This window comes from Peromyscus californicus, unplaced genomic scaffold (assembly GCF_007827085.1).
Source record: "Peromyscus californicus insignis strain IS unplaced genomic scaffold, ASM782708v3 Scaffold_11__1_contigs__length_118956290, whole genome shotgun sequence".
NCBI classification, from domain to species: domain Eukaryota; kingdom Metazoa; phylum Chordata; class Mammalia; order Rodentia; family Cricetidae; genus Peromyscus; species Peromyscus californicus.
Genome location: NW_026294402.1, coordinates 114348311 through 114369686, shown reverse-complemented (window position 1 = coordinate 114369686; position 21376 = coordinate 114348311). Strand labels below are relative to the sequence as shown.

Genomic DNA, 21376 nt, shown 5'->3' with positions numbered 1-21376 from the left:
TTCAGGGAAAGCTAAGGGACTTTAGATTCTTGTAATCTCACTTATTCTTTAAATTTTTTATTGTGTGTGTGTACACCTGTGTGTTGGGTGTGCACAACACATGCAGACACATGTATGTATATGAGTGTGGAGGTTGGAGCTTGACTTGGATGTCTTCCTTGATTGCTCGCTCTCCACCTCTCTCTTCACTGGACCTGGAGCTTCCTGATCAGGAAGACTAGCTAGCCATCAAGCTTCAGGGATCCTCCAGTTTCTGCCTCCCTAGAGTTGAGATTACAAGTGCCAACCAACATGCCAGGCTTCTTTTTAAGTGAAGGAATAGAAATTTTTAAGTGGGGACAGAATTTAGATCACGTTTGTGCTCCAGGCCCTTTACCAGACTGAGCCATCTCCCCAGTACAATTTTAATCATTTTAACAACTATCTAGAGAGTACACAGGAACACTGATCAGTGAGATCAGTAAATATAAAGAGGACACTTACTCAGATAATTTCACACTTTGTAACCTTATGCTGGGGTTACTGTCCTCTGGTCTTCACTTCTGAACACAAAGGTCAATCTGTGGCGTGTTAGTGACTGCTAAACCCTTTCAATGCCTTCCCCTCTTTGGGGCCAATCTACGCACTCAGTCCATGTCTAATGACTCAATGCACCTTTCCAAGATGAATACAATATACCTGCAGGCAAACACCTGTAACAGGGCTTTAAAAGAAATCCTCCCATCCTTTAAGATAAAAATTAGCAGATAACATTTTTTTTTGAGCCAGGGTCTCCTGTAGCTCAGACTGACCTTAAACTTGTTAGGTACTGAAGAATGACCTTGCATTTCAGATCCTCTTGCCTTCAACCTCCCCCGCCCTCGCCCATCCCCGTGCTAGGTACTAGGAGTACAGGCAGGTACCACCAGGCCTGGTTCTATGCGGAGCAGGGGGGCTGACCTTTCTCAGGACAGGAAGCACTGCCAAATGAGCTCCATCCCCAACCCAAGAGTCAGCAAGCAGAACTAAAACGGACACCAAACCAAAGTGATTTAGGGCAACCCAAAGGACCCACGGTGTGGGTTAACTAACTCATCACCCGCTATTCCGACGCTACAGAGACAAGGACTAAGGAGTAAGACTGGAAGACGCTCAGTTGAGGATGGTGGAGGGGAAGGCAAAGCCTACTGCAAAGGAGGGGAAACTCATTTCCTCCAGCGCAGGGTTCCCACGTGCGGCCCGGCCCCACCACGCCCCCGCAAGGCCCCCGGGCTCACCCACCCGCGGGCGCCGCGTGGCCTCCGCCGCCGGGTCGCGGCCGCTCCGGAGGAAGGCGGCCGAGAGCAGAGGCAGGTGAGCGGGCAGTAGGCCCATGGCGCCGCCGCAGGCCCGGTGCCCCGGGACGGCGGTTCCCCCGGACGGCGGTTCCCCGCGACCGCTCGAGAGGCCCGCGCGCCTAGTCCGCCTGCCACCGCCTCAGGCCGTTGGCGCCGCGGCCCCACCCCTCGCGCTGCTGCGCCCCGCCCCGCCATCCTCCGGCCGTCGAACCCCGCCGGTCAAGGCCCGAGGCATCCGCCCGCCCGCGGGGGAACCAGACCCGACGGCAGCGTCGCCAGGGCGGCAGAGCCGGGCCCCCATACCTGCACTTTCCTCCGCCCGGCTGTGTTCTGCCGGTGATGGGCCGCCATCTTGCATGTTGACACTCCGACGTCACTTCCGGGAGAGGCTCGGCGCCGGCGGATGTCCCGCCCTGTTGCCTTGGTTGGGCAGAAGGCAGGTAGGGCGTAGGCTTTCCCTGCCTGTTGCGAGGGAGAGCGCCAAAGGAGAAAAAGCCAAGTGTGAAAGGTAACGCTGATGGAGGCAGAGCCGCCCCAGACGCCAGCATGCAGAAGAGAGGCCTACCCCAGCTTTATTATGTATAGATTTTTAAATTTAAATTTGATTGTGTATTTGTGTTTTGCCTGAAAGTGTGTACACTATGTGTGTGCAGTACCCACGGAGGTCAGAAGAGGGCGTCGGATCCCGGGGACCCGGAGTTACAGTTGTTTGTAAGCCCTCTTGCGGGTTCTGGGAGTTGAACTCAAGTCCTCTTCAAGAGCAGCCAGTGCTCTTAACCTTTGAGACATGTCTCCAACTCCATATTTGTAACTTTTAAATTAAAAAAAACCTTTTCTGTTGTTGTTGCTGTTGTTTATTTTTTGAGGCATGGTCTTGCTGTGTAATACTGGCTGGCCTAGAATGTGCTATGTGGACCAGGCTGACCTCAAACTCATTCAGAGGTCAGAAGACAATTTGGGGGAGTCAGTTCTCTCCTTACACTATGTGGATCTTGCGGGTCTAACTCAGGCTTGGCAGCAGGTACCTTTACCCAGGGAGCTATCGTACCGGCCCCCTCAGGATTTTGCTCCAGACTCTCAAGTGCTAGAATTACAGACTTGGGCTGCTGTGGCTGGTAATAGGGATCTTAGGAAGTTAAGCAAGAAAATGTTAGCATTGACCCTGGTATATTGATTGATTGAAGACAATCATTTTAAATGATCACCTTGGCCAGGAAACATGACCAAAGTATTATAACCCCTATGGAAACCCACTACCTTTGTAAGCTAATTTAAAAAAATACAAAGAGTCTGGAGAGATGGCTGAGAAATTAAGAGCACCTGCTGTTTTTGCAGAAGACCTGTGTTTGATTCAAAGCATCCACATAGGAGCTCATGAATGGCTATAACTCCAATTCCAAAGGCCCTCTTCTGGCCTTCACAGGTACTGCATCCAAATAGCATACCCATACATGCAGGCAAAAAACACTCATACACATAAAATAGAAGTAAATCTTAAAAAGAAAATACATATATAAATATAGAATTTTGAATATATGTACCCTGCATGGATGGACAATTATTCTCCCAGAAGACATGGGTTATAAAATGCAAATCTCAATGCCAGGCATGGGATAGCTTCCTATGACTTATTGTCGGGGAAGCCCTAGAGACCCCCCAAACAATATAGGCTATTACTGTTTGTGGAATATTCTTTTACACTGTGTGAATATATGTCGCTGTGATTGGTTTAATAAAGAAACTGTCTGACCAATAGATGGGCAGGATAAGGTTAGGGGGAGAGCTAAACAGAGAATGCTGGGAAGAAGAAGGGTGGAGTCAGGGAGATGTCAGCAGATACTGTAGTGGGTAGCCATTCCAGTTTTGATCTGGAAGTTCCAACCCCCATTGAGACTTTGGCAACTGTCATGCCTACAAGGTGGGGCCAAAGGAGACCTGAGATCTGGATGGGCCAGCGCTCTCTCTGTTCCGGGACCCTGAATGGTGGAGGTGGACCAAGCAGAGCTCCAGAGAACACCGCTGGACTGTGATACACCTTCCCCAGACCCCGCGACCTACCTATCCCTTAATTTGTAAGTTACGCCATTAAATAAATCTCCTTTGAACTACGTGGAGTGGCCTTAATAATTTCACCAATATCTGGCGCCCAACATGGGGCACGAACCCACGACCCTGGGATTAAGAGTCCCATGCTCTACCGACTGAGCTAGCCGGATGATATTGGTAATAAAATGAGATAACAAGCCATGAGCTATGTGGCAAAGCATAGATAAGAAATATAGGTTAACTGGTCTATATATTGACTTCCAGACAAGCCAGGGATACCCTATCTCAAAAAGCAGAAAAACAACAACAAATATTTTACTGTTTAAAATAACCTTGGACTTTTAAATTATAACCTGTTTTTTTGTTCAGGCTGTCTGTGTATTATTTCTCCTGCAGTTGTACATAAAATGTTTTTACATTCAAAAAAAAGGACAAATACTATAGAATTGTATTACATGAAATATATAGAATATACAAATTCATAGAGATAGAAAGATTAGATGTTATCTCAAGATAGAGAAGAAAGGAATATAGAGCAATGATTTCCTAAGTACAGAATCTGTTTTGTGTGATGGAAAACCCCCACAAATGGACAATAGTATCAGGACATAATATCATGAATGTAATAAATCAATACAATTAATGTAATTAATGAATATCATAAATATAATTATTGAATGAATACTGCGAATGTAATCAATGAATACCACAAATGTAATTAAAATTATGAGTATAATTAATGAATATCATGGTGTAATTAAAAAATAAGTTTTTTAAAAAAGCAAAAAAAAAAGAAATATGGGTTAATTTAAATGTAAGAGTTAGATAGTAACAAGCCTGAGCTATTGGCTGAGCATTTGTAATTAGTATTAAACCTCTGTGTGGTTATTTGGGAGCAGCTTGCAGGGCAGAAACTTTTACCTACAGCTGTTGTTCTTGGTTGCCCACCAAAAGTGAGCAGTAAGACACTATTGCTGAAGACGCTGTACACTTTGGTAGCTGGACATAGAGACACCAAGGGGGAACTGACCTGAAAACCTCCTCCTGATGACCACCGTTCATAGTGGTGGAAGGTGCTATGCAGGCTACTAGGGAAGAAAAAGCATCCATGATATATATCCCTGCAGACAACCCTACCAGGCAAGATGTGTCTACTGGTGTAGTCGTGGCATGACAGGTATGAGGGTAACCATCTACTTTGGGATTCAGGCCTGGTCCTGTAAATCCCATGGCTCAGAAGGTCATGGCCCTAGAGAGGAACCTGCTATTGTTGTTTTGCTAAACTACATGTCAGACTTCTTTCTAGATATTTATGTTTATGGCCATAAATTAGTACTGTCCTCAGCCATGGCCAGAGGCGCCTCTTTTTGTAGTGAACAGCAGTTAATGCAAAGAAAGTGCTGAGCATAAGTGATTGTTAAGTGCTCAGCCCTAAAGAGACATCTACATCACCCCTACTACCACCTCACCTCTACCACCACCACACACACCCCGAGGCTCAGGGAACAGCTCTGAAAAAGGGTGGAAGAATGGAAGAGTTGGAGAACAGTGTGGAGACTTTGAAATGCTGTCTTTTGGATAGGACATGGCCACTGTACCATGAATTCACTGCAGCTACAGTTATCTGCACAAGATCGGTCAACATCCCAACAGGCCGCACTAAATGAACTCGGCCAGCTACTAACACATAAAAGGAGAGGACATGGAGGTGAGAAGAGGTACTGAGGGTACCTAGAGGAATTGGGGAAGGACATCGGGGTTCCTGGGGGGAGTGGGAAGGAGGACATGGGGTTCCTTGGGGGAATGGAAGAGGTGAGTTGGTGGTGCATATGATCAAGGTGTATTGTTTACATATATGAAATTGTCTAAGGGTAAATAAAAGATACTCTATTAAAATGGTCATATAGTGTTTAGCATAAGCTTGATGTGTAGTAAGTGTGCAATAAAAATTACCACCTCTCAAAATGAAATTGGGCTGGTGATGTAGCTCAGTGGTAAAATGGTTGAGTATGCATGAGGCCTGGGTTCCAACCCTAGTATCATAATAAATAAACACATAACAAGATAAAAAAACAAAACCATGCAGAACCTTGGTTTACAGCAACCACTTTCTATTAGTGGTTTATATATTATTTGGGTATTTAAAAATGGTGTGGTGTGGAGCTGGAGAGATGGCTCAGAGGTTAAGAGCACTGGCTGCTCTTCCAGAGGACCTGGGTTTAGTTCCTAGCACCCACATGGCAACTCACAACTGTCTGTAACTTCAGTCATAGGGGATCCAACACCCTCTTCTGGCCTTCTCAGCCACTGCACATATGTGGTTCACAGACAAAGCATACAGGCAGGCAAAATACCTATACACATAAAAAAGGAAAAACAAATTAAAAAATGCTGTGGTGGTTTGAATGAGAAATGTCCCCCATAGCCTCAGGTATTTGAGTTGGTAGTACTATTAGGGGAGGTGATGTGGCCTTGCCGAAGGCTGTACATCGTGGGGGTGGGCTTTCACAGCTCATAGTCTCACCCCATTTCTCGTCACTCTCTGCTCCCTGATGTGAGTGACCTTTCCTCCAGGCCTGTCACTTGTTACCATGCCTTCCCTGCCATGATGCCATCTTATTCCCCTGGAGCCATAAACCAAAGTAAATTCTTCCCTAAGTTGCTTTGGGTCACATTGTTTCATTGCAACAGAAAAGTGACTAATACTGAGGGATTTTTAAAAAAGAAAGACTCATTTAGTCAAATTGTTTACTAGAGGCCCACCCCGGCTATCTGTCAGATTCATAGAGAAACCAAAAAACTGTATCAGTTCCTTATAACATGATCTTCCAGTAAGAAGTAAGGTACAATGATGTATGATAGACTGTAAGATTTCCACTAAAGAGCAACATACAGGCCAAGAAAGATGGCATAAGCAATTCCAGTAGTGTAGTACCAACCCAGACTTGAGACGTCAGAGTTTGTCTGATTCACACCCAATACAATTTTTTTTTTTTGACTTGCATTTTTGGAAGCTTCAGCAGTTCAACTTCTGTTCAAAAACTTACACAACATAAAAGACACATTTGTGATACTGTCTTAATTTAACTTATTTAGTGAATGCACATGTGTATATGGGTGTTCAAGAATGCCAGTAGAAGACACCTGTCTTACTCAAGTGTTTTATCATTGTGAAGAGGCACCATGACCAAGGCAATTCATATAAGAGGAAGTATTTTATTGGGGCTTGCTTAAAGTTTCAGAGGTTTAGTCCATGGCAGGGAACATGGAGGCACACAGGCAGACATGATGATGGAGAAGGAGATGAGAGTTCTATATCCAGATCTGCAGGCAGCAGGAAGAGAGAGCCACTGGACCTGGCTTGAGCATTTGAAACTCCAAAGCCCACCCCCAGTGATACACTTCCTCTGACAAGGTCACACCTACTAATTCTTCCCAAATAGTGTCATTCATAACTAAGTATTCAAATATATGAGTCTGTGGGGGCCATTCTTATTTAAACCAACACAACACCTGGTCCCCTGGCGGTGGAGTTACAGGCAGTTGTGAGCTGCCTGGCATGGGTGCTGGGAACTGAACTCTGGTTCTCTGCAAGAACAGCAAAAGCTATTAATCACTGACCCATCTCTTTATCCTTATGATACATCTTTTAGATTGTTTTTATTTTGCACACTTGGTAAATACAGTGCCCCATCCCCTGCAATCTCTGTGTTCTCCCACAGAAAGTCTAAGGAGGTTCTGGAGATGTTTACGGCAAAAATTGTATGATATTTTCATCTTGTCAGAGAGAGCTGCTTTAAATGCTGTCTTGAAATTTCCCTTCCACCTGGAAAGGAGCCACAGTGTTCAGTAGCTAGCTTATTTCTGAACACGCCGAGAAGAACGCAGCCTCCTCTACCTTGGGGCTGGTCTCGCTCTTTGTGTGGCAGTATTAGAACAAACCATTTCCCAGCCTAGACCCGCTCAGTCTAGTTCTCCCACTGGAGGGCAGTAGAGAGCCGTCCATGCTGCCCCTGATTTGGAAGTCACTGGCTATGACAGACTTTGGGATGACTGATATTTATTCCTCCTAGATGAAAAGTCACAATCAAAGTACTTCTGCAAGAAATGGATTTTCTTCCATAAAATGCCGTAATTTATTATGAAGACAGGCTAAATGAAAATAAAGCACAATTTGGGTGTTTGTAAGGTCAGTGGATTCCATATCTGTGGATTTAATCCCCTCAGATGAACAGTGTTTGAAAAAGATGACACCTTTCCCAAATACATACAGTTCCTTTTTTACCATTATTCTTTCAACCAAACAGTTTTACATAGCATTTACATTTGACTCCTAGAGATGGTTTAGAGTGTACGGGAGCTTGTGCAGGTATTCCATGGAGATTCCACACTGAAAATTTTATATAAGAGCCTTGAGCATCCTAGAATTTTGGTACCCAAGGGAGCCTTGAAACTAGTCACCATGCCTATGAGGGGTATCTTGATAATTTACCAAGTGGACAAAATAAAAACAATGTAATAACTGTGCCACAAATGTCTTTTTGGCGTGTAGTTTTTATGAAGGACTTGAATGGGCTGAGGCTCTCGAACATGTAGTGGGTGCAAATTCTACCCACAGACTTGAATGTGTCCAAGTAGATGCCATATCAGGTTAATTCTGGGCCGTCAAGATGGCTTAGCAGGTAAAGGTGCTTGTTGACAAGGCTGATGGCCTGAGCTCAACCTCTGGAACCCACATGGTGGAAGGAGAGAAGTAATTCCTACAAGTTGTCCTCTGACCTCCACACGTGCGCTGTGTCTGCCCCAAACACCCAGATACATTTAAAAAATCAAACTAAGTATACTTTCAGGCTCCCACCTGATCAAAACGATGGGGAATTCCTCCTTAGTCAATACACCTGTAGCTATGGCAATTATCAAAAGGTCACATGCCAATCTCAGGATCATACTGGGGAGGGGGCACCAAAAATCCTGAAATCACAGTGTTTAGAACCCAGTGTCTCAGAAATATGGTTCCTTGGAAGTGACAGACCAGTGGCTTTTTCTTGCATCTGGAGTGGGCCATTATCGGCACTGGGAATGTAGGCCCCTGAGCTAGCCCTAAGAACATCATCATCAGCCTGGATGCTTTCTGTGATGCTCATGATTTTGATTTCCTGTAGAACCTCTCTGCGCTCACCAACTTCTCCCCTGGCCTCTAAGGGAGGTGAGCTGTTTTCTGATTCCCCACCCCAGCCTGCATCCTAATGGAATGTCCTCAGTGGTCTTGCCTTTCACTAAAGTCCAGACGAGAACTGATCCTTGGGAGAGCCAACGTAAACTGTCCCTGAGACCAGCAAGCTCTGTGGATTGACAGCCATCAGTGGAAGCTGAGGAAGGAAGGAAAATTACAAGCAGAGCCGAGACATTCTAATTTCTCAGCAAATCATCCTTCCACTGAAGCCGGAGTCGAACACTGTTCTGTTCCTTGTAATCTCCCAGCACAAACCACAGGCATTCTTTATGCCTCTAAGCACCTTCAAACTGCATTCAAAATCAGGCCCACAAGTCTGGAAATCTCTCTTCACTAATTTGTTGTACATGAATGCCCGGAGAAGCCTTTGAATGGTAAATGCAGTGGGAGGGGCAGTTTCCATGGCAACAGTCCAATGCATCCTTTTTTCTCCTGCTAGCCAATTAGGTCTTCATTGCTAAACTGCTGTGAATGAGAAGGTGAGGTCTGGGTCCTTGTGCAAGGAGGCGGGGTTGTAAGAGGTCAAGTTCTAAGCCCCTGGAGCTACGTCCTGAACCCACTGAGCCATGCTTTGGCCTCTTTGTTTGCCCTGGACCACTCCGGTAAAATACATTTGCAACACCCACGACAAAGAACCAGTTTCTTTAATAATACAAAGAATGATTATGAACTAACACAGGATATACCAAAACACAATAGGGGAAAAAATGAGCAAAGGGCACGAATAGGAACCTTACAGGAAAAGAAAAGAAATGGTTGAATTTGTATGGCAATGTCCTTAATCTCATTTATAATGAAGAAAATATGTGTTTAAGGGAACACCACTTTCCTCCTACAGCTCAGAAGAGATCTGAAAGTTTAATGAGATGCTGTGTTCAGGTGGTGTGGGAAAGCCATCGTTTATACACTCAGAGTGTGAGGGTAAATCAATATAATCACCCAGAAAGTGACTTAGCAATTTTTCCAGCAATTCATCCACCTGCTGTATGTACAGTTAATACAGGGAAAGCATTGTTGGAGAAAATGATGGGGACAGATTAAAGGGATGATTGATAGGACCACAAAGATGCAGATCGCTAGTGCGCCTGTCACACATGTCATTAGTGCAGCTGAGGAGTGGGATGGGATGGACTGGCTTCTATCTCACTTTAACCCGAGGCAGAAGTAGGATTAGCTGCTTTTCTCTTAGTTAAATACCTGACCGGACCTGGGGGTGGTGGTATTTTCCTTTAATCTCAGCAGTTGGGATGAAGCAGGCAGAGGTCTGTGAGTTTGAGGCCAGCATTGTCTACATACAGAGCTCTGGGGCAGCCAGGGCCACGCAGAGAGACCCTGTCTCAAAACCGAAGCCCCCGATCTGAGGAAAGCAGCTGAGGATGGAAAGGTTTGTTTGGCTCTCGGTCTGGGGGAGACAGTCCGTCCTGGCATATGTCGGTGCAGGACCTAAGCACCGGCCATCACACTGGCTCTACAGTCAGAACACAGCTGGCTTTCTCCTCTCTGTTGTTCAGGACCCGAGCCCACATTTGGAGGGGGGGTCTTTCCACCCAAGTTAACCAAGATGGACCGTCCTTCACAGACATGCCTAGACATCCATCTTTTAATGATTCTAGACCCTGTCAGATTGACAGTGTCACACTCAGATTGAGATGCAATCTCCAGTCAGTATAAAACAGATCCCATGTGCAGATTAAGGAAGAAAATTCTCCTGAGAACTGATTCTAGATCATTCAGTAGGCTCAATAGTGTCAGGGTATGGGGAGAAAGATGAAGGATTTCTTAAAAAATAATCTGTGCTCTTCTCCTATCTCTTCTCCCCCAGGAATCCATGACCTCTGATTTCAAACATAATAAGGTAGTTCTTTGGCAAGACCATCTTGAGCTTGGTAAGTGAACAGTTGCGTGGATTTCAATTCTAGAGGGTGAGAGGTGAGCCTGCCAACACAGCTTTGGTGAAACGATGGGAGATGCTGGGAACAGACTGTGTGCCAGTTTTGGAGTAAGGGTTTGGTGTACTGTCTGGTTTTATGTCAACTTGACGCAAGCTAGATTCATCAGAGAAGAGGGAGGCTCAGTTGAGAAAATGCCTCCATAAGATCTGGCTGTAGGGCATTTTCTTAATTAGTGATAAACAGGGAAGGGCCCAGCCCATTGTGGGTGGGGCCATCCTGAGCTGGTGGTCCTGGGTTCTCTAAGGAAGCAGGCTGAGCGAGCCATGTGGAACAAGTCAGTAAGCAGAACCCCTCCATGGCCTCTGCATCAGCTCCTGCCTCCAGGTTCCAGCTCTGTTTGAGTTCCTGTCCTGATTCCCTTCAGTGATGGATTACAATGTGGAAGTGTAAGCCCAATAAACCCTTTCCTCCCTAACTTGCTTTTGGTCATGGTGTTTCATCATAGCAACAGAAACTATAACTAAGGCATTGGGTGAGGCTTTTCTGTTGTAGAATATTATTTTAAGGTGTGTTACTTTGTTTTTGTTGCGTTTGTTTAACTCTGTGAAGCTGTGTTATTGTGCCTGTCTAAAACGCCTGATGGTCTAATGAAGAGCTGAATGGCCAATAGCAAGGAAGGAGAAAGGATAGGTGGGGCTGGCAGGCAGAGAGAACAAATAGGAGGAGAAATCTGGGAGGAGGAGAAGAAGAAGAAAGAGCGAGAGAACAAGGAGTGAGAAAAGAGGGTCAGCCACCCAGCCACACAGCCAGCCATGGAGTAAGGGTGAAAGTAAGATTACAGAAGGAAGAAAAGGAAAAGCCCAGAGACAGAAGGTTGATGGGATAATTTAAGAAAAGCAGGCTAGAAACCAGCCCAGCTAAGGCCAGACATTTATAATTAAGAATAAGCCTCCATGTGTGATTTATTTGAGAGCTGGGTGGCGGGCCCCTCAAAAGAGCAAAGAGTAAAAACCAACAACACCACTTCCCATAGACTAAATGTGTGGAGAGTACCTTGGGAGAGAGGCAGCCTGCATCTTTGCTGAGTCTCACTCCAGAAGGAGTATCTGGGGAGATGGTTCAGTTGCTAGAGTGCTTGCCTTGCAAGCATGAGCATCTGAATTTGATCCCCAGAACCCACATTTAGGAAGACCACATGTGGGGGCCACAGATGGCTCTGCAGATTGGAACACTTGACACCTTGCCTCATAAACTGAGGTTGATTCCCAGGACCCACAAGGTAAGAAGAAAGAGCCAACTTCTACAGGTGGTCCTCTTGTCTTTCTCAGATCCCACCATACGTGTGTGTTTGATCCATGGAACATACATGGTGGAAAGAACTGACTCCCACAAGTCGTCTTCCATACACATTCTATGCAATGTATGTGCAATGTATATGCATCTGCATGAGCACTCGCGCACACACACAGATAGCTAGGTCGATAGGTAGATAGTCAGGCAGATAGAACCAGGCTTGGTGTTCCATGCCTACAATTTTAACACTTGGCAGGTAGAGGCAGGGGGATGAGGAGTTTAAGGTCATCCTTGACTACAGTGTGAATTCAAGGGCAGCCTGGTGTGGCAGGGTCCTGTGCTGTTGTTCCCTTTGCGGGAGGGGGCCAAGTAAGCGCAGAGTCAAACCACACAGACTCCAGGAGAATGTGGAAACAAGCTCAGTTTATTCAGGAAGAGGCAAGCCTTATATACCCTCCACCCCACCCTGGGAGAAGGTCTGATGAATATGCATCTGCTGGTATGACATGGCTGCCTCTCATTGGGCCAGGTCATCTCCAGATCATGTTGCTAAGTCCATTAGACAGACCCAGGTTGGCTCTCAGAAAGTATCTTTTTTACTTGCTTGGGCTGGCTGGCCCTCAAGCCTGTTAGGGATGAGTCATCCCCCAGCCTGGGACCCGGTGACCCTTTTTCAAAAGAAAGGCAAATGAACACACTGAAAAGCTAGACCCAAAAGGAATGAATGCTTTCCAAGTAACTTATTGGTATTCCAGAGCAAAGCCCAGGAATTTGGGAACACAGAAATATCCACTAATGTGCACCAAAGCAAATTCCACAGTTTCTGCCTACCTGTATGAAGTTGCCAGGCAAAATAAGAGGCAAGAAAATATGACCCATATTTTCAATGGTATAAATTATTCAGTTGAAACCACCCAGACTGGACACAGATATTATAATTAAACAGAGATCCTAAAATAGTTATTAAAACTGAACACATATGTCGGGAAAACTGAGTACAGATGAGGAATATGCAAAAAGGATCAAACAGAGCTACAGTGTGAACAAACCGGAAGAGAAACCTCGGGCAATAGACCAGGCTTTCCTTTTGGGCACCAACCAGCTCCCAAATCAGGACACGGAGACTTATTATTAGTCATAAACACTCGGCCTGGCTTAGGCTCATTTCTGGCTAGCTCTTGTAATTGAAATTAACCCATTTCTCTACCATTTGCCTCAGGGCGTTTTACCTTTCTTACTTCTGTCTGTCTGTTTTACTTTCACGGCCTCTCTATGTCTGCTGGCTGGCGGCTGCCTGGCTTCTGGCCCCGGCCGTGTCCCTCTCTTTCTCCCTCGTTCTCTCCTCCTCCCGAGCCTAAATTTCTCCTCCTGTTCATTCTCTCTGCCCACCAGCCTCACTTATCTCTCTCCTGCCTAGCCATTGGCTGTTTAGCTCTTTATTAGACTAATCAGGTGCCTTAGGCAGGCAAGGTGAAACAGATGTAACACATCTTTACATAGTTAAACATTCATTCTTACACCGTTAAACAAGTGCAGCATAAACAAATGTAACACATCTTTGCCTGGCTAAGCAAATATTCCACACAGGACAGCACAGCAGGAGCTCCCAAGGGAAGGGAAGAGTGGAAGAGACATAAGAAAACATTTGAAGGGCCTGGAGAGATGGCCCAGCAGCTAGAACACTTGGCTGCTCTTGCAAAGGACCCAAATTCAGTTCCCAGTACTCACTTAGGGTGGTTCACAACCACCTGTAACGCCAGAGGATCCAAGACCCTCTTCCAGCCTCCACAGACACTACACTCACAGGGACATACTCACACCTCCCCTGAACATATACATGATTAAAAATAAATAAATCTTTTAAAAAAAAGTTGAAGATGCGATGCTGAGGCAGGGGGATGGCAAGTTCCAGACCAGCCTGGGGTATGTAGTAAGACCCTATGTGAAAAAGCTAAAGAAATAATGAGTGAACGTTTCACAAATTTGGCACAAATTTGGTGGAAACTAGTACTTTGCACATTCAAGATCCTCCAGAAATAGCCAAGTGTGTGCGCCGCGGGCCCCCCCCCCCCCCCCCCCCCGCCAAACCATATGGAGGCATACCATAATTTCTTAAAAGGAGTGATAAAGCTGGGCGGTGGTGGCACACACCTTTGATCCCAACACACGGGAGGCAGAGGCAGGAGGATCTCTGTGAATTCGAGGCCAGCCTGGTCTACAAACTGAGTTCCAGGACAGCCAGGGCTACACAGAGAAACTTTGTCTTGAAAAACAAAACAAAACAAAACTTAAAAAAAAAAAAGTGATAAAGAGAAAAGCCTTAAAAGCAGCTTTAAATTTCAGGTATTTTGTTTTTAAAAATGATTTCTGTGCATGGGTAGTGTGTGTGTGTGTGTGTGTGTGTGTGTGTGTGTGTGTGTGTGTGTGTGTGTAGGTGTACACTTGCCATAGCGTGGATGTGGAGGTCAGAGAACACCCTTGGATGTTGTTCCTCACCTTCCACCTTGTTTGTGACAGGGTCCCCTGTTCACTGTTGCCCACCCTACATTATGCTAGCTTCCAGGATTCTACCTCAGTCCCCCACCTTACTGTAGGAGTACAGGTGCCTGCTGTGGCCTCCAGCTTTCAAATACCTTGTTTGAAATAATTTAAATGACAAGATAGTTGTCTTGGGATGGCATAAAAGTATTGTACATGGGATGACTCAGCATTTATTAGAGTTCTGGAGGCTGCCAAGATCAAAATCAAGGCTGACCTCCTGACCAGAGGGGCAAGGCTAAACTTGGGAATGACCAGCCGCCTTTGTTTCTGCTCCCCGTGTGATCTGCTGCCTGGAGATGAGACAGATGGCAGACGTCTAGGATGGGAATCTGTGCTGTGATCGTTAGTACTGATTGTTCCTGTGATGGGATCTGGACTCACCCAGGAGACACATCTTGGTGAATGTCTTCAAGGAAGTTTCCAGACTGGGTTTACTGAGGTAGAAAGAGCCACCCTAAATGTGTGCAGAATGAACAAAAATGAGAGGCTGAGCAAGCACCAGTGTTCACCTCTCCGCTTCCTGACTGCATTAGCGTGGTGACCAGCCACCTGCTGTGCCTTCCCAGCCTCAGTGGACTGTACCCCCAAACTGTGAGCCCAAATAAACGCCTTTTCTGTACCCCCAAACCGTGAGCCCAAATAAATGCCTATCCTGTACTACCAAACCGTGAGCCCAAATAAACCCCTTTTCTGTACCCCCAAACCGTGAGCCCAAATAAACCCCTTTTCTGTACCCCCAAACCATGAGCCCAAATAAACCCCTTTTCTTAGGTCGCTTTAGCCAGGTGTTTCCTCCTAGTGAGGAGAAAAGCAGCTGGCACAATTCCTTCTCAGATGGTGGCCTTCTGAATAAAGCAAGACTCAAACATAGAATTCCTCCTCAGATCTGGAGTCTGAGGAGCACCTGTTTCCAAGTTTGCAGATCTCACTGTGTCATTACTCAAGGAAGATGGCAGGGAGAGAAGAAACAAGCTCTTGTGTGCTTCTATTTAATTAATTTAACACATGCATAGGTTGTAGTTGCCTTCCAAAGATCCCCAGGAGTTGGAGTTACAGGTGGTTGTGATCCATTGATGTGGGTTCTGGGACTTGAACTCAGGTTCCCTAAGAGAACAGTAACCATTCTTAACAGCTGAATTCTCTCTCCAACCCCTCCAATTCCATTCATAATGACTTCTCCCTCATTTCCTAATTGTTCCTCAAAGCCCTCATATTGATGTGTGAGTGCAATATTTAAATGGAGGGGGGAGACAAAAACTTCAGCCCAGTGGCTGTGGCTCAGGGGTAGAGCTCTTGCTTTGCATTCAGAAACATATTTCAGACATAACAAAGGCTGGAATGAGTTAGCTCCATTACCCGACACCTTGGGCGGAATATGGATGGATCCTGCAGCAGAAGGCAGATCTGGATTTGGATTTACACAAGGAGCAAAGAGCACAGGGGCCAGGTACTTTCTAATGCTTCTGTGTCCAGACCCTGAGCTAAGGCAGGTGCTCCAGGCTGATGCAGGTGCTCCAGGCCGCACCCCATACTTCATCTTGCTCTGGGGATGGCCCTTGAACAGCTGAAGACGCCCTGGCCACTAAGACCTGGAAAGTATTCTGTTTTCCTTCCTGACTTTCCATGACCAATGACTGGCTGAAACGGAGGAAAAGCCCTTTCCTTGTCTCAAGGTAGGTTATATGTTACAAGCTACCTATTGGAGTTCCTGTGAGATCAAATGAAGATTTACTTCATCTGAATCACATTATGAGTGTGTATAAGACTGAAGAATGAAGGGAGAATACAGGGCTTTTCTTCCTCTTCCTCTCTGTCCTGGTGTTATCTCCAGCACAGGCTGAGTTCCTCCACAGCTGTACTGTTGAAACACAAATTCTATACACCGGAAGCTTTGTGTGCCCTGCACCTCTGAAATGCTTTCTGGGACACTTCAGTTGATCTGTCTGCCAAGGCCGAGGGCCAGTAGCCTCTGTTAATGATGTCATCTATTAAAGGCAGTTATCTCTAAATGGCGGTATTACTGATGAATTTCCTTCATTTTGGTCCTTTGTTAAAAAAGAAGGAGCGTGCCCCTCACCTCTTCCCGTGCTCTTTGATGTGCAGTGCCAACCTTCACCTGGTATTTATTTTCGGGAACCCCTAATTGCAGCTCATCAAGCATTTATCTTGCATTTACAAGTTCTCGCTGCAGGTACATTTTTAGCCATCCTCCGTAAAGCAACATAATTGCAGGAGGAACTATAGAAATGAGCCAAAGAGAAAGTAAGTGATGAGCGCCGTAGCTCATTACTTAAGCACAGTGACCTGCACAGAGATGGGCAAGGAACACAGCGTCTAGTGGGATGCAGAAGGCAGGGAAGGAGCTCGGACGAGAGACAGCAAAGTGTGCAGAAACCCACCCAGCACACTGGCTTTACTCAGCAACAGGATGCTGTTTTATTTAATTCCGATGTCTCAAAGCCCCAATTAGGCATGTTTTCCTTTCCCCAAATGCGTTTATCTATATTTTGAAGGTGAAAATATTTCTCTGTGTGGATTGGCTTCACCTGCTTTTGCTGTCTAGAATATGATTGGTTGAATTTGAAGTAAGTTTTGGACATAGTGATAATCTTAGTGTTCGCAAGTGCAGTTCTCCTGTCCCACAGGAAGCTGAGACCAAGGGCCATGCTGAGTCAGGGGATGAGTGGCAGAGCTGGGAGGGCTTGTCCCTCTGCCAGCTCTGCTGTCCCTGCCTCCTGTGGGGTGAGAGTTCTCACATGAGCAGCAGGGTTTTTCTTTTCTCACTCCGAACCACACACACCCCGCCTAAGCATCCCACTTCTGTTCTCTAGCACTCACACGCTCTCTCACCAGATGAAAGACATGCATTATCACCTCCCATCTGTCAAACAGAATCGGAAATCTCAGCCTCCCTGTGATGGCAGTCTGCATGAAAAATTAAGGTGCTGTGGCTCTCCTAAAAAATGTTGTCTCCCCCCCCCCAAAGTTTTAATTATATATCTACATATGGGAAGGGATATGTGCTGATGTGAGCGTTATCAGAGGCCCAGAACAGTGCATGGAATCCCCTGGAGCTGGAGTTAAGGTGGTCGTGAACCATCTGAAATGGGTGCTGGGAACTGAACTTGGGTCTTCTGCAAAAGTAGCAAGTGGTCTTAACTACCGAGCCACCTCCCCAGCCCCGTGTAACAACTGAGCAACCTGGAACCCCATGTAACCACTGAGCCACCCACCCCCAGCCCCATGTGTCCACTGAGCCACCCCCTCTAATCCCCATATAACCACTGAGCCACACCCCCTAACCCCATGTAACCACTGAGCCAGACCCCCTAACCCCATGTAACCACTGAGCCAGACCCCCAACCCCATGTAACCACTGAGCCACACCCCCTAACCCCATGTAACCACTGAGCCACGCCCCCCAGCCCCTTGTGTCCACTGAGCCATCTCCCCAGCCCCATGTAACCACTAAGCCATCCTCCAGCACCATGTGTCCACTAAGCCACACCCCCAGCCCCTTGTGTCCCCCGAGCCACGCCCCCCAGCCCTGTGTGTCCGCTGAGCCACCCCCAAGCCTCCCATAGTGGGATCTCTTACCATCACTTTTTTTTTAATTTTTATTTTTTTTTATTTTTTTATTTTTATTTATTTATTTTTTTACCATCACTTTTTTTGTGTAGTGTTGGGGTTAGAAACCAGGACTTTGTGCAAGTGAGACCAGTGTTCTGTCACTAGGCTACATTCCCAGCCTACTTTATTCTAATCCATTCTCCGGATTCTGTTCTTCTTTCTACAGGGGAAATAATAGATGTGCTAAATAAATAGCTTGTTTTTGACAATCCTAAACAAATTACAAGGTATGTACAAGATAGGGAGTTAAAAATAACTTGAAAGGACTATGCTTGTGCAAGGTGTGAGTGGTGCATGCCTGTGATCTTGGCTTTTGGGAGGCTAAGACAGATCATCTTGAGTCCAGGTCAGCCTGGACTGCACAGCAAGATCCTGTCTCAAAAGCAAAAGCATGGACTGGAGCGATGGCTCAGTGCTTAAGAGCACTTGTTCTTGCAGAGGACTTGGGTTTGGTTCCCAGCACCCACATGGTGGCTCACAACCATTTGTAACTCTATTTCTAGGGGATCCAATGCCCTCTTCTGACCTCTGCAGGTACCACACACACACATGGTACATATACAAAACACTCATACACAAAAGCAGGACCAGTAAATAGCTCAGCAGGTGCAGACACCTGACACCAGGCCTGACAAGCTGAGTTTGATACTGAGGTATCACACAATAGAAGGAGAGAACTGACTCCTCCAAGTTGTCCTGTCGTCTCCACATGCATATCATGGCACAAATGTGCACACACACATACACACACACACACACACACACACACACACCCCATATAGGAATTTCTCTTATAACAAAAAGAAAACGGAGCCCACATGGGAGACTTAGAATTTTTTTTTCTTTTTTTTGTTTTTTTGTTTTTCGAGACAGGGTTTCTCTGTGTAGCTTTGGCATCTTTCCTGGAACTCATTCTGTACCCCAGGCTGAACTCACAGAGATCCTCCTGCCTCTACCTCCCGCATGCTGGGCTTAAAGGCATGTCCCCCCCCCCCCCCCCCGACTTTGAATTTTAAAAGACTTTCAATTTTGAAAGACATTGGCTATTTTAAAGAGATTGAGATTTTAATGTGTTTGAATTTGTAAAGACTGTGGGACTTTTAAAGTTATTTATTTATTTACTTACTTTTTTTTTTTTTTTTTTTTTTTTTGGTTTTTCAAGACATTATTTCTCTGTGTACTTTGGTGCCTGTCCTGGATCTTGCTCTGTAGACCAGGCTGGCCTCGAACTCACAGAGATCCGCCTGCCTCTGCCTCCCGAGTGCTGGGATTGAAGGCATGAGCCACCACCACCTGGGGTTATTTATGTTTTTAATGTGAGATCTTGGGGGCAAATAAGAAAGGAAGGGTTGTGGTTTAATAGTGATGTGTTCGTGTGTCAAGTTGACAAGGGGTCAGTTGTGCTGGCTGGTCTTATGTCAACTTGACACAAGGTAGAGTCATCTGAAAGGAGGGTACCTCAATTGAGAAAATGCCCCCATAAGGGCCAACTGTAAGGCATTTTCTTAATTAGTGATTGATGGGGGAGGGACCAGCCCATTGTAGGCGGTGCCATCCCTGGGCTGGTGGTCCTGGTTCTCTAAGAAAGCAGGTTGAGCAAGCCATGTGAAGCAAGCCAGTAAACAGCACCCATCCATGGCCTCTGCATCAGCTCCTGCCTCCAGATTCCTGCCCTGCATGAGTTTGTTGCACAAACCCTAAATGGTCTTATAATAAAAACCCAGAGCCGGATATTGCTGAAAGTTCAGAGAGACAAAGGAACAAGCCACTAGAGAAACTTCTCACCACTACCTAATCCTCAGGCTGAATGGAAGACAGATCCTATCTCCAGGAATCCTCAGACTGCAAGCCTCTGAATCCTCAGCCGAAAATGCTCTAGTTCCTGTCTCCTCACGCCTTATATGCCTTTTTCCACCCAGCCATTTCACTTCCTTCCTAGTGCTGGGACTAAAGGCCTATGACACCCAAGCACTGGGATTAAAGGTGTGTGCCACCACTGCCTGGCTCTGTTTCTCTCCTAGACTGAATCAATCTCATGTAGTTCAGGGTGGCTTTGAACTCACAGAGATCCAAATGGATCTCTGCCTCCAGAGTGCTAGGATTAAAGGTGTGTGACACCAGTGTCTGGCCTCTGTGTTTAATCTAGTGACTGGCTCTGTCCTCTGATCCTCAGGCAAGCTTTATTTGATACACCATATATTACCACATCAGTTCTTGTCCTGAGGTCCTTTCATGATGAACAGTGAGTAATATGGAAGTATAAGCCAAATAAACCCTTTCCTCCCCAACTTGCTTTTTGGTCGTGGTGTTTCATCTCAGCAGTAGAAATCCTAACTAAGACACTAGGATTATCAAATACCACAGCTATTTCATTTCTAGACATATTACCTAAAGAAAACAAGTATGTGTTCACACAAAAACTTGTCCACTAGGGTTCTAGCAGTATTATCTACTTTAGCTAAAGGGAAGAAAAAGCTCAAATGGCCATCAAGTAATTAGTGAATGGACACACCAGATGTATATAGCCAGATGTAAAAGGCTATGTAATGTGCGGTCTAATTTATGAGAGCTATCTAGAATGAGAAGACAAAGGGCTGATGAGGTGGCTCAGAGGGTTAAGGCACTGGCTATCAAGCCTGACACTTGAGTGTGAGCCACAGGCCCCATGTGATGGAAGCAGAGAACCGACTCCCAAGTGCTGTGCACTATGGTGCACATATGTGCACATGCATGCACACTCAATAAACAAAGAAACACTAAGCAATTTAAAAATGCTACCACTTTAAAAAAGAGAGAGAATCCATAGAGACAAACTAATTTCATTGCTGCCAGGAAAAGGGAGTTGTTTTTAATGTGAGATCTTGGGGGCAAATAAGAAAGGAAGGGTTGTGGTTTAATAGTGACGTGTTTGTGTGTCAAGTTGACAAGGGGTCAGTTGTGCTGGCTGGTCTTATGTCAACTTGACACAAGATAGAGTCATCTGAAAGGAGGGAACCTCAACTGAGAAAATGCCCCGGTTTCCTTTTCAAGGGAAAAACACTTTGGATGAATGCAGTGACAATGCTGTGTGACACTTTAAAAACATTAAAAGCCATTAAATACAATATAGAGAATTGTATAGTTTAAAGTGATTAAAGTGGCCAATTTTATGTTGTGTGGCTTTTACCTCATTAAAAAAAATGGAGTTCAGAAGGTTGACATAAGTTTGATAAATCAAGAACCCTTTGGCATGATCATGGTGCTTGTTCATTATTTTAAAAACAGGGTCTTGATATGTAGCCCAGGCTAGTTTTGAATTTGTAAACCTCCTGTCTTAGCCTAAGTGCCAGAGTTACAGGTATGCACCCTCCTGCACCTGTGTGCACTGTGCACCTGTGTGTACACCTACACCTGTGGGTATCCTGCACCTGTGTGCACTCTTACAC

General features: G+C 45.7%; 1 protein-coding gene across 3 annotated transcripts in view; it reads right to left on the bottom strand.

The window, feature by feature from the left end:
- The window catches only part of Wdr48 (WD repeat domain 48), a 40207-nt gene extending 38479 nt beyond the window's left edge, over positions 1-1728 (bottom strand). The window contains exon 1 of one of the 3 annotated variants that reach the window (XM_052724263.1): positions 1620-1728. In XM_052724263.1, the coding sequence (XP_052580223.1) occupies positions 1620-1667 (48 nt within the window). In that variant the 5' untranslated portion in view covers positions 1668-1728. Of the gene's footprint in view, positions 1-1260; positions 1391-1619 lie in introns of those variants that run through there. The other 2 variants (XM_052724245.1, XM_052724254.1) reach the window with 2 other exon arrangements.
- Positions 1729-21376: the final 19648 nt, after the last annotated feature.